At 41.9% G+C, this 26,797-nt stretch overlaps 1 protein-coding gene across 2 annotated transcripts in view; it reads right to left on the reverse strand.

Annotated features, from left to right (window-relative positions):
• The window catches only part of lyrm9 (LYR motif containing 9), a 54,014-nt gene that overhangs the window by 10,937 nt on the left and 16,280 nt on the right, over nt 1–26,797 (reverse strand). The window contains exons 2-5 of one of the 2 annotated variants that reach the window (XM_063031002.1): nt 16,679–16,965; nt 12,897–13,084; nt 8,365–8,457; nt 5,204–5,289 (exon numbers count right to left, since the gene is read on the reverse strand). In XM_063031002.1, coding sequence (XP_062887072.1) covers nt 5,204–5,289; nt 8,365–8,457; nt 12,897–12,908 — 191 coding nt within the window. In that variant the 5' untranslated portion in view covers nt 12,909–13,084; nt 16,679–16,965. Of the gene's footprint in view, nt 1–5,203; nt 5,290–8,364; nt 8,458–12,896; nt 13,085–13,224; nt 16,966–26,515; nt 26,609–26,797 lie in introns of those variants that run through there. The other variant, XM_063031003.1, reaches the window with a different exon arrangement.

Below are 26,797 nucleotides of genomic sequence, written 5' to 3' on the forward strand. Positions count from 1 at the left end.
AAGAGTAACTTTACTATTAGTACGCTATGCAAACAGGGTTTGATGAAATTGCAAGATAATCAGAGGTCACAATTCTAAAAAGACAATTAAAACTTAAACAATTATACATCACATAAAAATCCGGTAAAAACAATTAGTGTACATTAGTAGTTCAACTATTCACTACTTCAATGTTTTCTCAGCTTTCGATGAAATGAGTGGGCTTGGTGCAGTGATATCAGCTTCTCAACATCAGGCTGAATGTCAGTCAGGAGTCTCAGATCCCCACGTTCAGTAATTTACAGTCTGTTTTGTTACCTTGAAGGAAGTTGGATGACTGCACCAAAACCACACCCCACTAACCATGTTGTTGGAAGAGCAATAAAGAACATCTTGACCTTTTTCCACAGTGCAAGATAGCATTCAGAGATGTCTTTCTGCGTCCAAAAGTCTGACACAATTTCTTTTTTGGAGCTCAAAGTCATTTTGTGGTGAGATCAGTTCTAACTCCATGCTTCCTGATAATTCCTCATTACAAGTGTTCAGGAAGGGAGTTATTACCCAAACTGGAATTTGGATCGAGAGAAGATCCTGAAATCTCCCTGACATGTCTTTATGCAGCTCATCCAGGTAGGCACCATATACTTGAAGATCATCATCTTGTGTTCTGTCTCTTTCAACTCAGAGAGGTTTGGCAAATGGCAAGGATCCTGAAGGCCAACGTTGCATTTAAATACAGTTAACTTGATTAGAAATATGGAGGTGACTGATTTGACTCTGGTAAGATTCACATCATTTTCTTGAAATTGAAGATTGAGTTCATTAAACAGTGCGAATAATTCTGACAAATAAGCAATGCCATGCATAATATTCTTGAGATGATTACTGAATGAAGAATTTGAGTCTTTGAAGAACTTTATCACTTTCAAAACTCACATCAAATATCTCAAGCAGTTTCCTTTTGAGAGCCATCTGACCTCATCACCCTTATACAAAGCTCTCAAAATAGTTGAGAGTTGACAGCATGATTTGTGCAGCCGATCACTTGGGTTTTTTGCAACAAGATGCTGTCTGTGAATGGTAAATATGTTAGATACAGCTTTTTTTCAAGAAAGTAATGACATGTGGTATCCTGTCACTGTGGTGTCCCATCTGTTGCACAAGCAAGATTGCTGGTAAGCGGAATGTCTTTCTCTTTGAAAAACTGCTTAACAACCAAAATATTGACTACTCTTCATATCTGTTTCTAGTTCCTTTTCAAACAACAACTCTTGAAACATGTTTTCATCTTTTATGAAGCAACCATAACCAAGGAGCAAGGGTTTGTCGCCTGACAAAGTTGACTCATCCAACCGCAGGGCAAATTCTGTTGTCCTAATTATGATGCTCAATGTTTTCCACATTCTCAGACATTTTATCTATTCATCTTTGAACAGAGTTGTCACTGCATGGAATCACAATAATTATTTGGTCTGGTAACCAATGCAAAACTGCACTCATAACCTCCCTTACTGCTGGCAGAATCAGTTCTTCTCCAATTGTATGGAAAGTTCTGGATTTAGCAATGAGCAATGAAATGTTATATGAAGCATGCAAACCTTCACTGTTTTGTTGTGAAGAGCTGGCAAACGTTTTGAAGTGTTTGCCGTTTCTGAAAGTTTTCACAAAGCAAGTGAAAATGAGCTAAATTATTGTTTTCTTTATCAGAGTGTATTCTCTTCAAATGCTCAAGGAGCCGGACAATTTCAGTGCCTCATTTAAAAAAAACCTTTTCACACAACAGGCACATTGGCTGCTGTTGGCTGCTTGGTGCTGAAATAAATCCGTATTTCAGATACTCCGCACTACACTGTCTGCACTTCTTTTTCATTTAGTCTGCATCTGCGATTTTGCTTATGGATTAATGACCACGGTCAATCACCTATTGTTTGGAAGTCCAACATCAAATGCTGCAACCAATAAAGGGGTTAAGTTATGATGTCATTATAGCTGAGGGAAAACTTGACCCTCTGCCTGAAGGTACTTAAGCAGGGCAACTATGTCTCGGTTGAGCCATGGACTAGAGAAACACAGTCAAGACCATTTGAAAGGGCAGATTCTGAACTTTACCCTGTTGAATGCCATACATAAATTCACAGGAACTGCGTCATTTTATCATTAGAGCATGGAAATTGTACTAGCTAACACAGTACTACTGTAGAGAACGATAATGCGCAGGCCAGACCCAGAAATAACACAATTTCTTCAGTCCAGATTTCCCATGATATGCCAGATACAGAAGTGTCACATTGCTTTTCAACAACTATAACGTGCTTCAAGCAAAGTCCTGGAGAATACCGAGTTATTTATTTAGAAATACAGCATAGAATAAGCCCTTCCAGCTCTTTGAACCACATCACCCAGCAACACCCACCATCCTACAACAGCCTTGATTTAACTCTAACCAAATCAAGGAACAATTTACAATGACCAATTACCCTACCCAGTACATCTCTGGATTGTGGGAGGAAACCAGAGCACCCGGAAAAAACCTACACATTCCATGGGAAGGATATGCATAGATTCCTCACAAAGGACGCTGGGATCGAACTCTGAACTCTGATGCCCCAAGCTGTAATAGCGCTACACTAACATGGCACGCAAATAATAACAGCATAGTAACAGGCCTATCTGGCCTAACAAACCCAATTATTCCCAGGCAGCCAATTAACCTACTAACCTGTATGCCCTTGAAACGTGGGAGGAAACTGGAGCACCCAGAGGAAACCCACGTGGTCACAGAGAGAATGTCAAATCACTTTACAGACAGTGGCAGTAATCAAACCCATGTTGTTGGTGATGTAATAGCATCACGCTACCGGATTAGCAACAGATGGGGTGATTATTGCTCCGCCTAAGAAGGCAGTGGAGGCCAATTCTCTGGATTCTTTCAAGAAAGAGTTGGATAGAGCTCTTAAAGATGGCGGAGTCAAGGGATATGGGGAGAAGGCAGGAAAAGGGTACTGATTGTGGATGATCAGCCATGATCACAGTGTATGACGGTGCTGGCTCAAAGGGCCGAATGGCCTACTCCTGCACCCATTGTCTATTATGAGGCACTGAGCACTAATTCCTTATAAGTAATTCATTTCTTAAATTAGCTCTGTCATCCCTTAGGTACACCCCCCCCTCCCCCCGGTTGATACCACCCATTTTGGAAACCACTGATCTAGAGGCACGGCAAGGGGATAGATCATTCAGCTCACAACAACCCGGCTGAGAAGTAAGGACCTGACCGGATTACTTACATCCTCCCGCACTTGGCCCATAGCCTACCGTGCTGAGGTGATACAAGTGTTTGTCTGCACGCTTCTCAAATTCTGTCAGTGTCTTTGTGACTCTCTGGCAGTGTATTCCAGAAACTCATCACTTTTAGGGTGTAAGAAAGGTCTCCCTCAGATCTCCTTTAAGTCTCTTACCCATTGTTGTTGTTGTTCCTCCCCGCACCTTGTGGCACCTCGGGCGGAAACCTTGCTATTTCTTTAGCATTTTACTGTTTTTTACGAGGCCGAGTTGCTCACTCGATGCTCAACCGAGCACAGATGGAAAGCATGCAAGGGGCCAGCCAGGCTCGAGCCCATTATTCTACATTTGTGCCCTTTCGTGTTTTCTACCTCTTATATGAGGTAATGTTTCTTGCAGTTTAACCTATAGTTTATACGAGGGGTGATTGATAAGTTTGTGGCCTAAGGTAGGAGTCAATTTTACAAAAACCTATCACATTTATTTTTCCTACATTTACACACTTAGTCCAGCGGTCGTGAAGCATACGGATCCCTTCGTTGTAGAAGTGGTCCACAGCAGGGGTGATTGATAAGTTCATGGCCTAAGTTAGAAGGAGATGAATTATTAACTTCAAACTTTCTGCATTTTCACTCAAAGAGTTGAACTACACGTGCATGTAACGAGAGCTGTGTAACTCATCGCCTTCTACCTTAGGCCACAAACTTATCAATCACCCCTTGTATATCTCAATCACAAGTCCTTTTGACCTCCTCCGCTCCAAGAAAAGTGGACCTAACCCTCCACCCCAGGCAATGCCGTGGGGAACTTCCTCTGCACCTTCGCCTTTCCTGTCACTTCTTGCCAACCATATGGTGATCACAGCCAGAACGCAGTTTCAACTGATGTCCCACCAAAGTTCTAAAGTTGAAGCATCACCTCTCTGCTTTTACATTCAGTGCTGTCTTATGAAGACCAGTATCCCCTATGCCCTCTTAACTGTGTTATCCACCTGTGCTGCAACCTTCAAGGACTTTAAGGCCTGCACACAAAATCTATTCAAAGTTCGAGACACAAATGATTCCTACAACAGTGCTGATTAAGGGTCTTGGCCCAAAACGTCATTTGATTACTTCCCTTCATAGATGCTGCCTGACCTGTTGAGTTCCTCCAGCCTTTTGTGTATGTAGATCTGTTCAAGGTTGCTTGGCTGCTTACTTAATCCGTCATAGGCAACTGCAGCTATACATTACACCTAGTGGTCCCTTTATTAGATATCTCCTGTACCTAATAAAGTGTCCACTGAATGGATGTTCATGGTCTTTGTTGTTGTAGCCCACACACTTCAAGGTTTGATGTGTTTTGCATTGAGAGATGCTCTTCTGTAACACGTGGTCGGCTTACCGTCACCTTCCTATCTGCTTGAAACAGTTTGGCCATTCTCCTCTAACCTCCTTTATTAGCAAGGCATTTTCAGCCAGAGAAATGCCACTCACCAGATGTTTTTTGTTTTTTTGCATTATTCTCTGTAAACTCTGGAGATTGCTGTGTGCAAAAATCCCAGGAGATCAGCAATTTCTGAAATACTGAAATCATCCCGTCTAGCTTCAACAATCATTCCACGGTCAAAGTCAGTTAGAACACATTTCTTCCCTATTCTGATATCTGGCCCGAACAACAGCTGAACCTCTTGACCATGTCTGCATGCTTTTATGCATAAAGTTGCTGCCACATGATTGGCTGATTAGACATCTGCATTAATGAACAGTTGTACCTAATAAAGTGGCCACTGAGTGTGTACTTTATGGCCAATCTCTCCCAAAGGATGACTATCGGGTGATTATCCTCTCCTACAATGGTTTCCCATTTTTCTGTGAGCTTATTGCTGGAGATGAGCACACTATAATGAAAGCCAGGCCAATACAAGGAGTTTACAATTGGCATCTTTAAAGTGAAATCTTACTGTTTGCACAGCTCTGGTATTTGAGATGGAGACACTAGGAGCTGCAGATGCTGGAATCTGGAGGAACTCAGTGGGTCAGGCTGCACCTGGGGAGAGAAATGGATGGTTAGACATTTTTTGGTTGGAGACCCTTCAGCCGGATTGAAAGATGAGGGGAGATAGCCAATATAAAAGGGTAGAGCAAGGGACGAGTTTTAAAAGGAACCTTGTGTGACAACATGAGCACAGTTTTATTGCCTGTGGTTTTAGGAAGCCTTTGATACTTACAAATTCCCAACACCTACACTGCCTCATTCTGCTTGGCTGAAGGAAAAGTAGGTCTGTCTAGGGTTAGAGAACTGCTTGTGTGTATGTGGGTCGGTGAGTGGGAGGGAGATACGCGGCTTGTTTTATTGTTACTGTTGCTCGAGTCTTCTGAGAACGTGATGGGTATGCTATATGTGGCAATGCTTGTAGGCTGCCCCCAGCACATCCTTATAGATTGTATTGGTTGTTAATGCAAACGATACATTTCACTGTGTGTTTTGGTGAGCTTGTGATAAATAACTGAATCTGAATTTAAATGTGAACAGATCACAGCAGTACTCACTGACTGACTCTCCATTGCCTTATATATGGTATCTATTCTTTTCAAAAAAAGTATTGTCCCCTTGTATGATCTGAGGGAAATGGCCAAAAATTTCTTTCAATTCAGAACTGTAGGTAAAAGAATGAAACTCTTCAATTAACCAATCATTTCTTTACTTCTGCATTCACCCAAGACAGAATGATAAATGGAGTCTTGCTAAACTTCATCAGACAACAGCAGAATGTTTATCATTGGGGTGGTGGCAAGATGGGTTAAGGCAGCAGTCAATTCTGGGATTATTGAAGAGTGTGTTCTTAACACTGGGATATTATTAACCAAGAAAACTTGAGGTCATGAATCATACTAGTTGATAATCTATCAGAAACTGTGTCCTCTGTTACTACTGACATTCCTTATCACCTGTCAGATTAAAGCAATCCAATATTTCTAATGACTCATCCTTCAACATGATCAGGTACTTCTGACTTGTACTCCGGTAGACAGCAGAGCTCACCAGTAAATGTGTGGATACATTGCTACCATCTTCTTAATCATTGCACTACACATGATAGTTGTTTATCTGTACCATTTGGTGGAAGTAGGGAGTTGCTTATGTCTATACAACCCTATCCAAGAAGGGACTGGACTTGAACGTATTTCTGTATGTCCAATCCCCTGGTAACATCTTTCAGTACCAATCACCCAGGGCAGGCAAGTTTCAGCTACGATGAATCACAACAGGAGGACAAATGGCACAACAGCAACATGCAATCTAGCCTAAAGATCTAAATGTTCATATCTACAAATGCCAAATTTACTCAGTATTATCTGTTTAATCCAAGTTCTTCGGCCATGGTTACTTACAAAAAAGGAAGAAAATCTGTGCTCTCCCTCCATGCCACACTATTGATTTATCTGAGACTTTGATGCCAAATATCACAAAAGTCTGAGAATATTTCCTCACCTAAAATTAAATCTATTTTCCTCCATTTAATATGAAACTTCTAAAAAAAAATTCTCAGTACTGGCTGGCACTGAATTATTATTGCACATATTCTTCATTACCAACTGTTGCGACACTTACTTCAGGTTGAACCAATGTCAACAGACTGTACAACTGTAAACAAAAGCCCAAATTTTAAAAAGGAGGTAGCTCTGCATAAACTACAATGGGAAGGCAGATAACTTTATCAGCTTTATCCATTTCTATGCACAAAAGCATGTTCTTCTCAGTTGCTAAGCGCATTTCTGTACCTCCGACATCCATGATAAGCGGGGAGTTCATAGAAAACTAGTAAACCTCATCCCTGAAACTAAATACCAATCCCCTTTACAGTTGGTTAACACTAAAATTCTTTGCAACACACTTATAATGCTGGAAAAACTCAGCAGGTCAGGCAGCATCTATGGAAAAGAGTAATCAGTTGCCGCTTTGGGCTGAGACCCTGCTTCAGGACTGGAAAGGAAGGGGAGAAGTCAGAGTAAGGTGGGGACAGGTTAGGAAGAAGTACAAGGTGGCAGGTGATAGGTGAAATCAGGAGAGGGGGAGGGGTGCACCTGCCACTTTGTACTTCTTCCTCTCCTCCCCTCACCTTCTTACTCCAGAAGGCGTTCGATAAGGTGCTGCATAAAAAACTTGGGATTGAACAGGCTAGATGCAGGAAGATTGTTCCCGATGTTGGGGAAGTACAGAACGAGGGGTCACAGTTTGAGGATAAAGGGGAAGCCTTTTAGGACCGAGATGAGGAAAAACTTCTTCACACAGAGAGTGGTGAATCTGTGGAATTCTCTGCCACAGGAAACAGTTGAGGCCAGTTCATTGGCTATATTTAAGAGGGAGTTAGATATGGCCCTTGTGGCCAAAGGGATTGGGGGGTATGGAGGGAAGGCTGGTGCAGGGTTCTGAGTTGGATGATCAGCCATGATCGTACTGAATGGCGGTGCAGCCTCAAAGGGCCGAATGGCCTACTCCTGCACCTATTTTCTATGTTTCTATGTTATCCATCAGATAATGTTGCATAGAGTTGGGGGTGATGTATTAGCATGGGTAGAAGATTGGTTAACTGATAGGAAGCAGGTTGTAGGTATACATGGGTGTTTCTCTGGTTGGCAATCAATGGTGAGCGGTTTGGTGCTGAGCCCACAACTGTTCACGACATACATTAACAATTTGGAAGAATGGACCAAATGTAGCGTACCTAAGTTTGCTGATGATACTACATTGAGCCAAAAAGCAAATTGTGCAGAAGATATGGAGAGTCTGCAGTGAGATATAGATAGGTTAATTGAGTGGGCAAGTGTCTGGCAGATGGAGTACAATGTTGGTAAATGCAAGGTCATCCACTTTGGAAGGAAAAGTGGAAGAGCTGATTATTGAAATGTTAAAAATATTGCCACTGCGCAGAGGAACTTGGGAGTGCTTCTGCATGAATCACAAAAGGTTGTTTTGCAGGCGCAGCAGGCTATAAAGAAGGCAAATGGAAAGTTGGCTTTCATTGCTGGAGGGATTGAATTTAAAAGCAGGGAGGTTATGCTGCAGCTGTGCAGGGTGAGGCTGCACCTGGAGTACTGCATACAGTTCTGGTCTCCTTACCTGAGGAAGGATATATTGGCTTTGGAGACAGTGCAGTGGAGGTTCATCAGGTTGATCCCAGAGATGAGGGGGAGTCGTCTGGGTCTGCACTCTCTGAAATTCAGAAGAATGAGACGAGATCTTATAGAAACATATAAAATTATGAAAGGGACAGGTAAGATAGAGAAAGGAAAGTTCTTTCCACTGGTAGGTGAGACTAGAACTAGGGGACATAGCCTCAGGATTTAGGGGAATAGATTTAGGATGGAGATGAAGAGGAACTGCTTTTCCCAAAGAGTAGTGAATCTGTGGAATTTTCTGCCCAATGGAGCAGTGGAGGCTACCTCAGTAAATATATTTAAGACAAGGTTAGATAGATGTTTGCATAGTAGGGGAATTAAGGTTATGGGGGAAAGGCAGGTAGGTGGAGATGAGTCCATGGTCAAATCAGCTAAAATCTTATTGAATGGCAGAGCAGGTTCAAAGGGCCAGATGGCATACTCCTGCTTCTATTTCATATGTTCTTATGTAGTCTGACTGCTCCCCTTCCTTTCAAGTCCTGAAGAAGGATCTCAGCCTGAAATGTTGACTGTTTACTCTTTTCCATAGATGCTACCTGACCTGCTGTGTTCCTCCAGTATTTTATGCGTGTTGCAAAAAAATTCCAGCATCAGCAGATTTCCTTGTGTTTGTGATTCTATTAAAATTCTTTCCACTGTATTATTAGAAACTACACCCGAGGCTCAAGACTGGTAAAACTGTCCCTACCTGAATTGCAAACTAATTACCTCCATTTTGAAAACGTTTTAAAGAAGGAATGAGAACTTTACCCAATTCCTGGTTATTTATCTTAAGATTTATACCATATTGAAATTTTATGCTGTATCACAATGGAAGCGAAATGAATAGGCATGATCACATGATAAATGCATAAGCATTAAGAGGAAGTAACTAACTTATTTGGGTAACAGTTTGAGCTGGTGAGCAGTATTGGACCAGCCCACACCCACACATCGGATCTCATGATATCTTGACACAACTAGTATATGATAAATATACACTTTTCAACTCAGCAAAGATTTTTTAAAATGCAGAACTAATTAGCTTTTAGCTACAGGAAACAAGGATCATCAAAGTAAAGAAAAAGACCAAAAAAAATCTGTTCAAAAAGTTTATCATAAAGTCATATTTCACGGCATGGAAGGAGGCCAGATAACTGTAGTTCTAATTGTGCAACTGTATCTCTAGTTGTAGTTGTAGGCTGCAGAGTGTGGCAGACCCAGCTTACTCCACCATGGGCACAAGCCATCCCACCATCAGGGGCATTTTCAAAAGGCAATGCCTCAAGAAGGTGGCATCCATTATTAGGTACCCTCGCCATCCGGGACATTACTACCAGCAAGGAGATGCAAGAGCCTGAACACTTTAGGAACAGCTTCTTCCCTTCCACCATCAGACTAATCCATAAACACCACCTTGCTATTATATCACTTTTTGCATTAATTATTTTTTGTAACTTGCAATTATTTTATGACTGGCACTATCTTCATCATCATTAGGTGCCATGTTGTATGACGCAGGCGATCATTGTCTTGACCGTGATTGCTCTTGGTATTTTTTTCTAAAGAAGTGGTTTGAGATTGCCTTCTTCTGGGCAGCGTCTGCCTGGCATCAGTGGTTTCATAACCAGGACTTTTGATATTCACCAGCTGCTCATACAACCATCCACCACCTGCTCCCATGGCTTCACGTGACCCTGATCAGGTGGGTTGGGAGCTAAGCAGGGGAGAGAAGGAGCACCTTGCACCTCCTTTGGTAGAGATGTATTTCCACCCTGTCAGGCACTATACCTCTGCCATAAAATAACAAATTTCACAATATACAGTACTGTGCAAAAATATTTGGTGCATACACTGTATATAGCTAGGGTGCCTAAGACTTTTGCACAGTAGTGTAGTAATTTTATGTATTGCACGGTACTGGTGCTGCAAAAAAAAACTAATTTCACGACATATGTGAGTGATGATAAACCTGATCTGATATGGGTCTCTATTGTGGACTGAGAGTGGGAAGGGGACAGGGAGAGGGGAATTGTGATTGGGAAGAGGGGAAGGGAGAGGGGAGGGAGCAGAAAGCACCAGAGAGACATTCTGTAATGATCAATAAACCCATTGTTTGGAACCAAATGACCTTGCCTGGTGTCTCTGAGCTGGGTGTGCCCTCCCCCACCCATGGCATTCCTTCTCTGCCACTTGTCCCACACCCCTCCCACTGCACTCCACCCTCACCACTGCACCCCTCCCACTGCACTCCACCCTCACCATTCTCAGTGTCCTTTATTTACAAACTAATATCCTAGATTTACAAACTCTCTTCTCCACTCCATGTTGACAAATACAGTACTGTGCAAAAGCCTTAGATATATATACATATATGTCCCTTAGACTATTGCACAGTACTGTAAGAGCTGGTGTTATCTACGAAATAGAGCTGTTCTAATAATATTTATACAATGTGGCAGGAATGGAAGCCCAATCTTATAGCTGGTGCTGTAAAGCAATTGTACCAATCGCTACGCTACAGTGTCATAACTGACAGAGATGCAGAGGTTTCAAACCAGGATCTCAGCAGCTCCAACACCATCCCATCCTCCGCTATCCCAGACTAAGAAAAAACAGAATCAGGATCTTTGCAGGCTGGTGAAATGCACCCTGCATTGTCAGTTGCAGGAGGAGTGGATGTGAACCCCAGGCGCCTGGTTTTAAAAGGATATTGACCCCAAATCTGATAGCTTCATGGTCGTACTGCACATTCACACACAGAGATACCTACTTTAAACAGCAAGGGTTGAAACGTCCCATTACAGCAGAATGAAATCCCACAGGAGCCCTTCAGTATCTGGTGCTGTAAATACTCATAGGTAATAAGGGACACTATTCCTTTAATTGCCACCCACATGCAAGGAAAGAAATGATTCCATATGACATAGGCAACCCATAGCAAAATAATTATTTGACTTTTCAATAAGCCATCCATGGGTAAGGTGAGACAATCTCCATTTAAATAGTCACACATATTCTCAGTATGTGATGAGAAAAAGAAGAACACTTTGTGATGCTTGGCATTCAATTATACAGATTGTCTTGTTAAATGGAAAGATTTCCACCTACTTGGGACATTGATGCTGCATAACATCCTGAGACATCTGTGGAGAAATATTCAGTATCACAACATGCTACAAAAAGGATATTAGGTGAGACAACCAAAAACACGGTCAAAGACGCAAAAATATCAGCAGATGTTGGAGATCCAAAGCAACACACATAAAATGTTGGAAGAACTCAACAGGTCAGGCAGCATCCATGGAAAAAAGTAAACAAACGATGTTTCCGGCTGAGACCCTTCATCAGGACTGGAGGAAAAAGATGAGAAGTCAGAATAAGAAGGTGGGGGGAGGGGAGGAAGAAGTACAAGGTGGTAGGTGATAGGTGAAACCAGGAGGGGGGAGGGGTGAAGTTAAGAGCTGGGAAGTCCATTGGTGAAAGAGGTAAAGGACTGGAGAAGGGGGATTCTGATATGAGATTCCATGCGAAGGCTATGGAAGAAAGGGAAGGGGAAGGACCACCAGGGGGAGGTGATGGACAGGTAAGGAGATTTGAGAGAGGGAAAAGGGGATGGGGAATGGTGATGGGTGGGGCATTACCAGAAGTTTGGGAAATTGATTTTCATGCTATCAGGTTGGTGGCTACCCAGATGGAATATAAGGTGTTACTCCTCTGACCTGAATATGGCCTCATCACGGCAGTAGAGGAGGCCATGGACTGACATGTTGGAATGAGAATGAAAAGTGGAATTAAAATGGGCAACCACTGGAAAATCCTGCTTTTTCTGGCTGATGCAGTGCAGGTGCTCGGCGAAGCGGTCTCCCAATCTACAGCAGGCCACACTGGGAGCACCAGATACAGTAGATGACCGCAACAATCTCACAGGTGAGGTACCGCCTCACCTGGAAGGACTGTGTGGGGTCCTGAATGGTAGTGAGGGAGAAAGTGTAGGGGCAGGTTCAGCAGTTGTTCCATTTGCAAGGATAAGTGCCAGGAGAAAGTTCAATGGAGAGGGATAAGTGGATAAGGGAGTCGCGTAGCGAGTGATCCCTGCGGAAAGCAGCAAGTTCGGGGTGGGGGGAGGGAAAGATGTGCTTGATGGTGGGATCCCGTTGGAGATGGCAGAATCTATGGAGAATTATGTGCTGCTGGATGCAGAGGCAGGTGGGGTGGTAGGTGAGGACAAGAGGAACCCTATCCCAGTTGGGATGACAGGAATATGGGGTGAAGGCAGACGTGCACGAAATGGAAGAGATGAGGTTGAAGGCAGCATGATTGTGGAGGAAGGAAAGCCCCTTTCTTTGAAGAAGGAACCCATCTCCTTAGTTCTAGAAATTGGAAGCGTACAGGTCCAGGAGGATTTATAAGGGGTAACTATAATAGAACAATCAAGATACTGCAAGTGGGTGCTCAGAAAGCAAACTGATAATCACTAAAATATTTTTGTACCTTTTGTGACATTGATTGAAGAATAGGTATTCGTGCTAGGACACTGGAGAATAACTTCCTAGCGCTTTTTCAAAATCAAGTTTGCCATGGAATCTCTCCATTCACCAGGCACCACTTCAATTTAATGTGCAAACAATGACTGGCACTTCTAACTCTATGGCATTCCTTCCACAATGCAGGACTCCTCACTAATACATAAAGACACAGACAATAAGCAAAGGCACCACAATTTGCAACACAGTATACACAACACACATGTACACAAATTTAACTCACTCATTAATATTGTTACTTGCATTTCCAATCTCCCTCTTGACGCCAACCCCCATATTACCATTGATAATTCCCATTGAGTGGGAGTAAAAGGAGCCTTTTCTGGTTGGCTGCCAGTGACCAGTGGTGCTCCACAGACGTCAGTGTTGGGAGCAATTTTGAGGAAGTGGAGAAGCTACAGAATGACTTGGATAGATAAGAAGAATGCGCAAAGAAGTGGTAGATGGAATACCGTGTCAGGAAGTGTATGGTTATGCACTTAGGTCGAAGAAATGAAAGGGTTGACTATTTTCTAAATGGAGAGAAAATACAAAATTCTGATTTGCAGGTTGAGTTTGTGATGAGGAAGGCAAATGTGATGTTAGCAGTCATTTCGAGAGGACTAGAATATAAAAGCAAGGATGTAATGTTGAGACTTTATAAAGCACTGGTGAGGCTTCACTTGAAGTATTGTGAGAAGTTTTGGGCCCCTTATCTTAGAAAGGATGTGCTGAAACTGGAGAGGGGTCAAAGGGGATTCATAGAAATGATTCCAGGTTTGAACGGCTTGTCATATGAAGAGCGCTTGATGACTCTGGGTCTGTATTCACTGGAATTCAGAAGAATGAGACGTGACCTCATTGAAACCTATCGAATGGTGAAAGGCCTTGATAGAGTAGAGACCATGTTTCCTATGGCAGGAAAGTCTAAGTCCAGGGAACACTGCTTCAGGATAAAGGGTCGTCCTTTTGGAATGGAGATGAGGAAGGATTTCCTCCTCACCAGAGGGTAGTAAATCTGTGGAGTTCTTTGCCACAGGCAGCTGTAGAGGCTAAGTCTGTATGTATAGTTAAGGTACGAGTTGATGGATTCTTGATTGGTCAGAGCATGAAGGAATACGGGGAGAGCGCAAGAGATTGGGGCTGAGAGGAAAAATGGATCAGCCACGATGAAATGGTGGAGCAGACTCGACAAGCTAAATGGCCTAATTCTGCTCCTATGTCTTATGTTCCCTATCCCTTACTGCTTCTTAGCTCCAGCCAGAGTGATACTACATCTTAAATTTCTGAGTCAATATCTTTTCACATCAGCTTTCATCCTAAAACCCATCAAAACCAAATCTCTGCAACACACACAAAATGCCGGAGGAACTCGGCAGGCCTACAGCATCTATGGAAAAGAGTACAGTTGACATTTTGGGCCATGATCCTTTATCAGGTCTAGAAAAAAAGATGAGGATACCTAACTCTCTTTTCTGTTGGTTAGCCACTCCCCATCCAAGCCCTACCCCCAATTTTGTGTGCTTATCTTGTGCTGTGTCTTCTTACATAACACTTTATCAAGTGGATTCTGAAAATCCACAAACTGACTCATTCCACTGGTTTTCCTTTATCCAAACTGTATGTTCCACCCTCAAAAAGCTCCCACAAGTTTCTCAACTAACACTTCTCTTTCGCAAAACTATGTTGACTTTGCTTGATTGAATTAAGACCTTTCCAACTGTCCTGTGATTACCTCCCAGGTAATATATTCCAGTATTTACCGAATGACAAATGCTAGATTAATTGGTCAACTTCGGTCCAATTGGTCCAATTGGTCCATGTCTCGTTCATTTCTTGTGATGAGCCAGTGTCGATTGCCACCTCACTGACGGGTTGAGTGCTTTGGCCACTGCTCTACTCTCCCTACACCCGTTGCTAGGCATAGCTCAAATGCCATCTATAAATTTGCTGATGATACAACCACTGTTGGCAGAATTTCAGATGGTAACGAAAGGGCATGCAGGAGCAAGATATACCAGTTATTTGAGCGGTGTGGCAACAATAAACTTGCACTCAACATCAGCAAACAAGAGCTGATTGTGGACTTCAGGCAGGGTGAGACAAGGGAACACAAACCAATCCTCAGAGCAATCAGAAGTGGAGAGAGTGAGCAATTTCAAGTTCCTGGTTGTCAATATCACTGAGGACCTAACTCAGCTTTTTTTCTCTACATTTATTTATCATGTATTTCATTGTACTGCTGCCATAAAGTCAATACTGTAAATATCATGACAGAAGCCACTGATATTAAATCTGATTCTGATTGAATAGAGATACAGATTCACATGAACAGTGCAAATGTGTACACGCACACACAAGCAGCCCAACTCAAGGACTCAAAAATTTACGTTAACATTGAAATATTGAGCAAAAGAATTTTTAACTTTTAGTCACAACTAATGGGAATTTGAACTTTAGAAGTTAATATTACACACAGACAACTACTAATTTCCATACAAGTGCAATCCTTTAAATATCAATGAAGGATTCCAATTCTGGTGGTATGACTGAATGTTGAATTTTGACTAGGTCAGCAACCAAACTTATACATGGCTCTAACCATGGATGATCCTGGTAAGTATATAACTTTAAAAAAACTGAGAAAGTGAAGTGCAAAGTTTTAATCTAGGATTAGCCGCTTTCAAGTAACCATGATGGAGATGAGGTGAAGTTTTAAATTAGCCAACTTTTTGGAATCTTCTGGCTCAAAGGGCAGCGTGAGAAGAGATTTTCAATATTCTTAAGGTGGAGGTAACTAGATTCTTGATAAGGAACAGGGTAAAATATTAACAGAGATAGATAAGACTGTGCATCTCATCAAGTCAGCCATAAACGTTTAAAATGGCAGAGCAGGCTCACGGGGCCCCAGCATCTGCAGATTTTCTCTTGTTTCTCATGGGGTCCCAGAACTTATTACTGCTTTAAATTGGTTTATACGTCTTGGTAAAGCAAGGGAAAACAACTGCATGCAAACTGTATGCAATAAAACAGGTTATTATTGTGGGAAATTAGCAGAATTTGATACTTTCAAAAAGACTGTACCATTCCCTGCACTGATCCACAAACCAAAATGTTCTAAACTTTAAAAAAATCGAAAAAGGAGAAAGATACGACACATTCTCAGTACAAGGTTGACTTTTTTTTCACTTTAGATCTCTGCTATTTTGTCTCACACAAATTATGCAAAAATTACATCATAAATGTACATACTTTTGAAATGGGGTGGAGGGTACTGGCCCTCCAGAAATGGTAGATTGCATATAAATACTCTTCAAAGAAAAAGTGAAGAGGACTTCAGTAAAGTAGAGTGTGTGACATTTAAAAATATATGGCACATTGCTTTTTATATAAATGGTACACAACATACCTCGTCTGTGATAAAATCAAGAGTTTATCCATTAGCTTATCTAATAAATCAACATGATTGACTGCCGTATATCTTGTACCTGTTTTATATTAAACATCTTTGGATGAATTCAGATGAATACACACTTCCTTTTATTACTGTACTTCAGATTAACAAGAGAAAATAACTTAAAGATACCACTGAATCTCGTATGTCTCCATTGAACCTCTTGCCAAGGTTAGAAGAGATCTGAAAACAAACTGCATTTTGGTGTGAACATGGATATCAGTTGTAACACCACAATTCAAAAAAAGTTGAAATACAAATATTCTAAACTGAAAATAAAAATTTATAAAATGCACCTCATTAATGTCTGAAACAGACTACATTCCAAGGCTGAATCATCTGTCCATTCCTCTATTTCACGTTTGTTCTCCATTTACATTCTTGTATGTTTACAGTGATAGAGTTCCTACTGATCTTGAGTGTTCAATGTTAAATAACTAATTGAATATTTAGGCACTGCATGCTATTAATTTTACACGTTTGGTACCCGCCAACATCTTGTCTTCCTCATTATTTTGCTTGTAGTGTGGGTCCTAGTCTTATTTTCTTTTGGTCTTCACTACTTCTGTTTCATATTTTTATACTGTAAAAATATAATGTATAAGATTAACCCAAATAAGGATTGAACCAAACAAAAACAATTTCTTCAGACACAAGAGACTGCAGATACATGGATCCAGAACAAAATTTCTGGAGGAGCTCAACGAGTCAAACAGCATCAATGGAGGTAAAAGGACGGTCTGCATTTCAGGTTGAGACCCTGTATCAGGGCATCCCCTTTAGAATGGAAATGAAGAGGAATTTCTTCAGCCAGAGAATGGTGATTCTGAGGAATTCTTTGCCACAAGAGCTGTGGAGCCCAAGTCTTTATGTATATTTAAGCCAGAAGTTGATAGATTCTTGATTGGTCAGGGCATGAAGGGATACAGGGAGAAGGCAGGAGATTGGGGCTGACAGGAATATTGGATCAGCCATGATGAAATGGTGGAGCAGATTTGATGGGCCAAATGGCCTAATTCCGCTCCTATACCTTATTTCCTTGATGCATGCAGAATTACCAAAAACACCATCTATCTCCATTTGTTGTCTAGGTAATACATTAATTTTCATGTCTTCAACTTTAGACAGTAAGCCATTATCAGAATCTTGTGCATAGGAAGTTATTCATAGCCCTGTTTTTTTGACATCACCTCTCAGCTTCTCACTTCATCTCATCTCCCCTGCTTTCACCTACCACTTGGCAGATCATACTCCTTCCATTCTCTCCCATCTTCTTCTGCCTTCCTTTCCAGTCCTGATGAAGGGCCTCGGGTTGAAATGTTGGCTGCTTATTCTGCTGCCTGACCTGCTGAGTTCCTCCAGTATTGTGTGTGTTGCTCTGAATTGCCAGCATCTGTAGAATCTCGTGTGTTTATTGGCTATACATTAGCCCAAATCTCTTAAGTTCTATTTTAGTCCAGATTTTGCAGTCTTTAACTTTCATCAATGCTGATTGCGCAATGAATTTATAGCATTTATGTACCTCACCGCTCTAGAAATCCAGCTTCCATCCTGAATTCAGATGCTGTGCGGAGTTTGCATGTTCTCCCTGTGACTGTGTGCATTTCCTTTGGTGGCTCTAGTTTCAATGTACATCTCAGCTTTGCTGATGGGTTAACTGCCTGCTGCAAATTGTCCCTGGAGTCGAGGGGTGGTAGGAGAATTGGGAAGGAGTTGCTGAGCAAGATGGTTATAGAGTATTGGTTACCTAGAAGTGGAGGATAGGATGGACAGAAAAGCTGGCAGACTTGATAGGCTGAATATTCTCCAATGAGAAATATGAACACATATAAACTGCTGGAGGAACTGAAAAAGCCAGGCAACATCTATAGAGGGGAATAATCAATCGAAATTTTGGACCAAGGCCCTTCATCAGGACTGGAAAGGAGTGGGGCAGAAGCCAGAATAAGGAATTGAATTGAATTTATTTAAATCTTACGTCCATCCCACAATGTGAGGGAGTAAAAAGATTCACGTTATGACGCCGTTGCAATGTACAGACAAGTGAGGGGAGGGGAAGGAGTACAAGCTAGCAGCTGATAGGTGGGACCTAGTGAATGGGAGGTGGTATTAATGAGAACTGCATCTCAATAAGCATTTGTTTCTAGCTTACATTTAATATATGTGTTGATAAAGAGACCAGACTTTCTGTGCTGGCACTGTGCCATGGTTATTCATCAATTAAATCATTATGCTAAATTAGCTGAAATGTGGCTGCCAGTGGCCAAACATTCCTCCTGAATCACGCCTTCTGTCTAAGCACCAAAATATTGGTACATCCAATCACCTGTTCTGCTGAGAAAACTTACTAAGCTGAGAGATCACTTGCGTGGGAGAGCTAATGTAAATATGGTGACTTTTTCTATTGAAATGAGGAAACGACCTGGAGTAACAACCTAAATGATTCATTTCTTGAATTCAATTTCCTTTAATAATTCTTTTAGTTTTAAACTAGCTATGGAAAAAGATAGTACTAGTACAGAAGTTCAAGTTCTAAACTGGGGCAAAGGTGAATTTTGATAGTATAAGACAGGAGCATGCAAGGGCTGATTGGAGTAGCGGCATGGGTCAGGTACAGTCAGTTGGGATTACGAGAGTCCCTGGAGGAGTACCAGGGTTGCCGGAGTGTACTCAGGAAGGAAATCAGGAAGGTAATAAAGGGGTCGTGAGGTATCTTTGGCTGAGAAGATCTATAAGAATCCAAAGATAAGCAGATTGAGGGGAAAAGAGTAACTTGAAAGAGAAAGTAGGATCCTTCGAAGACCAAAAGGGACATCCTTATGTGGAGCAGCAAGAAATGGTCAAAGTCCATAATGAATATTTCTGCTGTATTAAACATGGATAAAGACATGAATACCAGAACTAGGACAAGTAGATGAGGAGGTCATGGAGATAATTCACATTACAGTAAGAGGTGGTACTAGATGTCTTAAGAGATATGCAGACAGACAATTCTTCAGACTTAACCAAGTATATTCAAGAAGACTGTGGGAGATTATAGAAGAAGTTGCAGGAGCCCTGCCTGAGATATTTCAATTATTGTTAGCCACCGCTGAGGTGCCAGTAGACTAGAGGGTAGTGAATGTTGAGCCTTCATTAAACGAAACAAAACCTGGGAACTATAGACCAATAAATCCAACATCCATTGTAAGTTACCAGAGAGGATTCTGAAGGATTAAAAATATGTGCATCTGGAAATATAGGAGATGATGACGAATAGTCAGCATGACTTGTTCATGGGAGACCATGTCTTATGAACTGGATTCAAGTGTTTTTGCTTATGTGACTACGAAAGTGGACAAAGGCAGGGTAGTAGACATGTTTTATATGAACTTTAGTAAAAGTTTTGATAAGTTTCCACATGGTAGGCTGCTCTGGGAGGTTAGATCACATAGAATCCAAGGAGAGCTGACTAAATACACAATTGGATTGATGGTAGAAAGCAGCGGGTGATGGTGGAAGGTTGTTTCTCGGACTGGAGACCCGATACTAGTGGTGTGCCTTGGGTTCAGTGCTAAGCCTATAGCTGCCATCTGTAACAGCGATTTGGGTAGGAATGTACAAGACATGATTGGTAAGTCTTCAGGTATCTCTAAAATAGGACAATGAAGAAGGTTCTCAAACATTGCAGGGGATCATGACCAGGTGAGTAAGTGTGCTGAGCAAAGACAAAAAGAGGTCAACTCGGATAAGTGTGAGGTATTGCATATTGGGAAATCATATCAGAGTAGAACTTTCACAGTTCACAGCAGTGCCTGGGGAGTACTGTCAAACAGAATTAACTTGTAGTACAAATAAATGGAGTCAGGGGTAGACAGGGTGGTGAAGGCTTCTGACATGTTGGATTTCATAAGCCAGGACAGTAAATATAAAAATCCGGAAGTTATAATGAGGTTATACAAGATACTATTGAGACTGCTCTTGGAATATTTGTTCAGTTTTGGTTGCCCTGCTGTGGGAAAGATGTAATTAACTGATAAAAGTGCATAAGGATTTACAAAGATGTTGTCAGGACTTAAGGGACTGAGTTATAGTCCCTTATACTCCCCTATAGGGGAGAATGTTACGGCCACTGAGTTACTGGCACTGAGCATGGGTCCGTGGTGCAGAAGGGAAAGAGGGAGAAGAGGGAAGCGGTAGTGATAGGGGACTCAATAGTGAGGGGAACAGACAGAAGATTCTGTGGACGTGAATGGGACACCCGGATGGTATGTTCCCTCCCAGGTGCCAAGGTCAGGGATGCCTCAGATCACGTCCACAACATTTTGGAGAGGGAGGGGGTGCAGCCAGATGTCCTGGTATATATTGCTACCAATGACATGGGAAGAAAAAGCAATGAGGTCCTGAAAGGAGAATTGAGAGAGCTAGGTAGAAAGCTGAGAAGCAGGGCCTCTTGGGTGGTAATTTCTGGATTGCTGCCTGTGTCAACGCGCCAGTGAGGGTAGAAACAGGATAATTTGGCAGATAAATGCATGGCTGAGAAGCTGGTGCAAGGGGCAGGGCTTCAGGTTCTTGGATAATTGGGATCTCTTCTGGGGGAGGTATAACCTGTTCAAAAGTGACGGGTTGCACCTGAACCCGAGGGGGACCAATATTCTCACGGGCAGGATTGTTAGAGCTGTTGGGGAGGGTTTAAATTAATTTGGTGGGGGTAGGAACCAGAGTGAAGGGACTCAGGAAAGGAAGGATGATAAAAAAAATAAAGATAGCGTGCAGTCAGATTGTCAGGAAGAGCAGACAGGTGATGGGAACTAGTTGCAGCCAATAGGCAGAGTATCAAATCATTAGGGATGCAGAGTCAGAAAGGACAGCAAATACAGTACTCAAGGTGTTGTATCTAAATGCATGTAGTATAAGAAACAAAGTGAATGATCTTGTTGCAATATTACAGATTGCCAGGTATGATGTCGTGGCCATCACCGAATCGTGGCTGAAGGATGGCTGTAGTTGGGAACTGAATATCCAAGGTTACACGTTATATCGGAGGGATAGGAAGGTAGGCAGAGGGGGTGGTGTGGCTCTACTGGTAAAGAATAGCATCAAATCAGTAGAAAGATGTGACATAGGATCGGAAGATGGTGAATCCTTGTAGGCTGAGTTGAGAAACTGCAAGGGTAAAAGGACAGTGATGGCAGTCATATACAGGCCTCCCAACAGTGGCTGGAAGGTGGACCACAGGTTACAACAGGAAATAGAAAAGGCATGTCAAAAGGACAATGTTATAGTAGTCATGGGAGATTTTAACATGCAGGTCGATTGGGAAAATCAGGTTGGTAATTGATCTCGAGACTGAGTTTGTTGAATGCCGAAGAGATAGCTTTTTACAGCAGTTTGTCGTTGAGCCTACAACAGGATCAGCTAGACTGGATTGGGTGTTATGTAATGAATCAGAGGCGATTAGGGAGCTTAAGGTAAAAGAACCCTTAGGAACCAGTGATCACAATACGATTGTGTTCAACTTGAAATTTGATAGGGAGAAAATAAAGTCTGATATAGCAGTATTTCAGTGGAGTAAGGGAAATTACAGTGGTACGAGAGAGGAGTTGGCCAAAGTAAGTTGGAAGGAGCTGCTGGCAGGGATGTCAGCAGAGCAGCAATGGCGTATGTTTCTGGGAAAAATGAGGAAGGTGCCTGCATGTGCATTCTAAAAATGAAGAAATTCTCAAATGGTGAAATAGTACAACCGTGGCCAACAAAGCTATTGTAAAAGCAAAAGAAAGGGCATACAACAAAGCAAAAATTAGTGGGAAGATAGAGGATTGTGAAGTTTTTTAAAACCTACAGAGAGCAACTAAAAAAATCACTAGAAGGGAAAATATGAAATATGAAAGCAAGCTAGCAAATAATAACAACGTAGATAGTTAAAGTTTTTCAAGTATGTTAAAAATAAAAGGGAAATGAGAGTGGATATAGGACTGCTAGAAAATGAGGCAGGAGAGATAATAACGGGAGACAAGGAGATGGCTGATGAACTAAATGAGTATTTTGCGTCATTCTTCACTGTGGAAAACACTAGCAGTATACCTGATGTTGTAGTAGGTGCAAAAAGCTGAAAGATCTAAAGGTCACCCGCACCAGAGGACCTGCACCCTAGGGTTCTGAAAGAGGTAGCATTAGAGATTGTGGTGGCATTAAAAATGATCTTTCAAAAATCATTGGACTCTGGCATGGTGCCAGGGGACTGGAAAATTGCAAATGTTACGCCACTCTTTAAGAAGGGAGGAAGGCAGCAGAAAGGAAATTACAGACCAGTTAGCCTGACCTCAGTGGTTGGGAAGGTGTTCCAGTCTATTGTTGAGGATGAGGTGATGGAGTACTTAGTGATACAAGACAAGACAGGACAAAATCAACATAGCTTCCTTCAGGGAAAATCCTGCCGGACGAACCTGTTGGAATTCTTTGAGGAGATTACAAGTAGGATAGATAAAGGGGATGCCGTGGATGTTGTATATTTAGACTTTCAGAAGGCTTTTGACAAGGTGCCACACATGAGGCTGCTTACCAAGTTAAGAGCCCATGGTATTATAGGAAAGTTACTAACATGGTTACAGCATTGGCTTATTAGTAGGAGGCAGCGAGTGGGAATAAAAGGATCCTTTTCTGGTTGGCTGCCAGTGTCTAGTGGTGCTCCACAGGGGTCGGTGTTGGGACCACTTCTTTTTATGCTGTATGTAAATGATATAGATGATATGAAGATTGGTGGAGGGGCAGGTAGTGTTGAGGAAACAGGTAGGATGCAGAAGGACCTGCAGAGATTAGGAGAATGGGCAAGAAAGTGGCAAATGAAATACACTGTTGGAAAATGCATGGTCGTGCACTTTAGTCGTAGAAATAAATGTGCGGACTATTTTCTAAACGGGGCGAAAATCCAGAATCTGAGATGCAGAGGGACTTGGGAGTCCTTGTGCAGAACACCCTGAAGGTTAACTTGCAGGTTGAGTCAGTGGTGAGGAAGGCAAATGCTAGGTTAGCATTAATTTCAAGAGGTCTAGAATACAAGAGCAAGGATGTGATGCTGATGTGATGTGATTTATAAATCACTGGTGAGGTCTTACCTTGAGTATTATGAACAGTTTTAGGCCCCTCATCTTAGAATGGATGTGCTGGCATTGGAGGAGGTTCACAAGGATGATTCCAGGAATGAAAGTGTTATCATACGAAGAACGTTTGATGGCTCTGGGTCTGTACTTGCTGGAATTCAGAAGGATGAGGAGGGAATCTCATTGAAACTTTTCTAATGTTGAAAGGCCTAGACAGAGTAGACGTGGAAAGGATGTTTCCCATAGTGGGAGGGTCTGGGACAAGAGGGCACAGCCTCAGGATAGAGGGTCACCCTTTCAAAACAGAGATGGGGAGAAGTTTCTTTAGCCAAAGGATGGTGAATTTGTGGAATTTGTTGCCACGTGCAGCTGTGCAGGCCAGGTCACTGGGTGTATTTAAGGCAGAGATTGATAGGTTCCTGATTGGACATGGCATCAAGGGTTATGGGGAGAAGACCGGGAACTAGGGTTGAGGAGGAGATTAAAAAAAGGATCAGCCATGATTGAATGGTAGAGCAGATTCGAAGGGCCAGATGGCCTAACTCTGCTCCTATGTCTTATAGGGAGAGATTGGACAGGCCTGGACTTTATTCCTTGTAGTGTAGAAAACTGAGAGTTGATCTTATAAAGGTATAAAAAAAATCATGCGAGGCATAGATAGGATGAATGCAGTCTTTTTTCCAGGGTTATGGAATTAAGAACTAGGGCACAGATGTTTAATGGGAGAGGAGAAAGATTTAATAGGAACTTGAGGAGCAACTTTTTGTTTTACATGAAAGATGGCATGTATGTGGAATGAACTGCCTGTGGAAGTGGTTGAGGGAGAAGCAAGAACATCTTTAAAAAGGCAGTTGGACAGGCACATGGATTATAAATATTTGTAAGGTTACGGGACAAACAATGGTTAATGAGATTAGCTTGAATGGGACATCAAGGTCAGCATGAGCCAGCTGGGCCAAAGAACCTGCTCCACAAAATACTCTTCAGATGCTGGGGTCAAAGCAACACTCACAACACGCTGGAGGAACTCAGCAGGTCGGGCAGCAACCGTGGAAACGATCAATCAACGTTTCGGGCCAGAACCCTTCATCAGGACCCAACCTACCACAGCTTGTGATTGCGATCAGAGCCTTGATATCGGGTACATTGACCTGGGAGTAGATGCTAACATTTGTTCATTGCACTGCTAGTGGATATGGAGGATATTATAAAAATAGTGCCAGTGATACTTCTCCAGTGCTTTGCAGTAGATGTAATGTTACTAATGTATACAGAAATATAGGGATCACTCTTGCTCAGAAGACCATTTCGGATACTGGCAGAACTTTGAATGAACACATGTTTATGCAGTGGAAGATGCAAGGCCAGTTTGGAGTGCAATAAAAATGTAATGCCTCAGAAAATACGAATGAAACTTGCACATCTGTGGCACCTTGCATATCAGAACTCCCCAACAGCAAACTTGTTCTGATTAACACAGGAAAAGGGTCTCGGCTCGAAATGTCCACTTTTTATTCCTCGTCAAAGATGTTGCCTGACCTGTTGAGTTCCTCCAGCATTTTGCATGTGTTACTTAGGGGAAAAAAGGCAGCCAATTTATTTCCAGCAAAGTGATAATAACAAAAGGTTCATTATTGATGTGATCATCACCAAGTGATCATTACCCAGAATTCCCAAAGTTCTTACTATTGTATCTCAGGATCTTTTATATCCACCCAAGTAGTGATATTTATTTATCTATTGAGATACAATGCAGAAGAGGCTCCTCTGGCCCTTTGAGTCGCGCTGCCCAGCAATTCCCTGATTTAATCCTAGCCTAATTATAGGACAATATACAATGACCAATTAACCTACCAACCTGTACGTCTTTGGACTGAGGCAGGAAACTGGAGCACGCAGAGGAAACCCACGTGGTCACGGAGAGAACATACAAACTCCTTACAGGCAGCGGCAGGAATTGAACCCGGGCCTCTGGTACTGTAAGGCGTTGTGCTGACTGCTACGCTACTGTCCCTCCCCAATATAAAAGCTTATCCACCTCTGACAGTTTATCATTCACTTCATGATTGGGAGAGTATCAATAAATGAATGGGAGAGTATCAATTTACATGGTTTTACATGGTGAACTTCTTTGTATCAGAACAATCATCTTCAAGCTTTTTTTTTTGGGAGAACAGCCTTTCCTAAAAGATAATTTTAAAGTAACAATATGTTTTCTGAATTAGCCCTTGAATTGCTTCAAATAAGGTAATTTATGCCATTTATTTATATTATGGGAAGAGAAATAATAAAAGCTCAGGTAGTGAAATTCCAGCAGACATACAAAAAAAATGATAGATTTAATGAAGATTGCCTGTGAATTTGGATGACTAAGGGATTCAGGAAGGGAGAGCAGAGGCTTTACAAGGCATTGGTCAGACCACAACTGGAATTTGGTGAACAGCTTTGGGCCCCTTTTCTAAGAAAAGATGTGCTTGCACTGGAGAGGGTCCAGAAGAGCTTTACGAGAATATTCCCAGGAATGAAAAGGGTTAATGTACAAGGGGCATTTGATGACTCTGGGCCTGTACTTGCTGGAATCTAATCTCACTGAAACCTATCGAACATTGAAGGGCCAAGGTAGAATGAGTATGGAGAGGATGTTTCCTGTAGTGGAGGAGTCTAGGACCAGAGGGCATGGCCTCAGAATACAAGAATATACCTTTAGAACAGAGATGAGGAGGAATTAACTTATCCAGACAGTCATGGATCTGTGGAATTCATTGCCACAGCCAACTGTACAGACAAAATCATAGGGTATATTTAAAGCAGAGGTTGATAGGTTCTTGATTAGTAAGGCTATCAAAGGTGATGGGGAGAAGGCAGGAAAATAGGGTTAAGAGGGATAATAAATCAGCCATGATGGAATGGCGGAGCAGATTTAATGGTCCAAAAGGCCTAATTCTGCTCTTACGTCTCACGATCCTATAGAGACCTGGGGTTGGAGTGAAGAAATAATGCTTCTCAATTCTGATGGCACATGAGCTGGGAATTGTACAATCCAACAACACTCACTTTCAACAGAATCCAGTCAGCATCTTCAATTGCCCTTTTGATTATCTGCTGAATTCGTTCTGGATCATCTTCATCCGAATGAACCTTAAAATTCTGCAAGGTACAGAATGCCTGAGGTCATCCAACATTAACACCATTTTCAGAACTTGCACCAGTTACATAAATTCTGTGACTAAAAGGACAGTTGGGCAGGTTTATGAATGGGAAAGGTTCAGTAGAATATAAAAGAATACAAAAAAATTGTCATATGTACTTCAAAATATACTGTGAAATCTGGTATTT

The sequence above is a fragment of the Mobula hypostoma genome, chromosome 23, assembly GCF_963921235.1.
Source record: "Mobula hypostoma chromosome 23, sMobHyp1.1, whole genome shotgun sequence".
NCBI classification, from domain to species: domain Eukaryota; kingdom Metazoa; phylum Chordata; class Chondrichthyes; order Myliobatiformes; family Myliobatidae; genus Mobula; species Mobula hypostoma.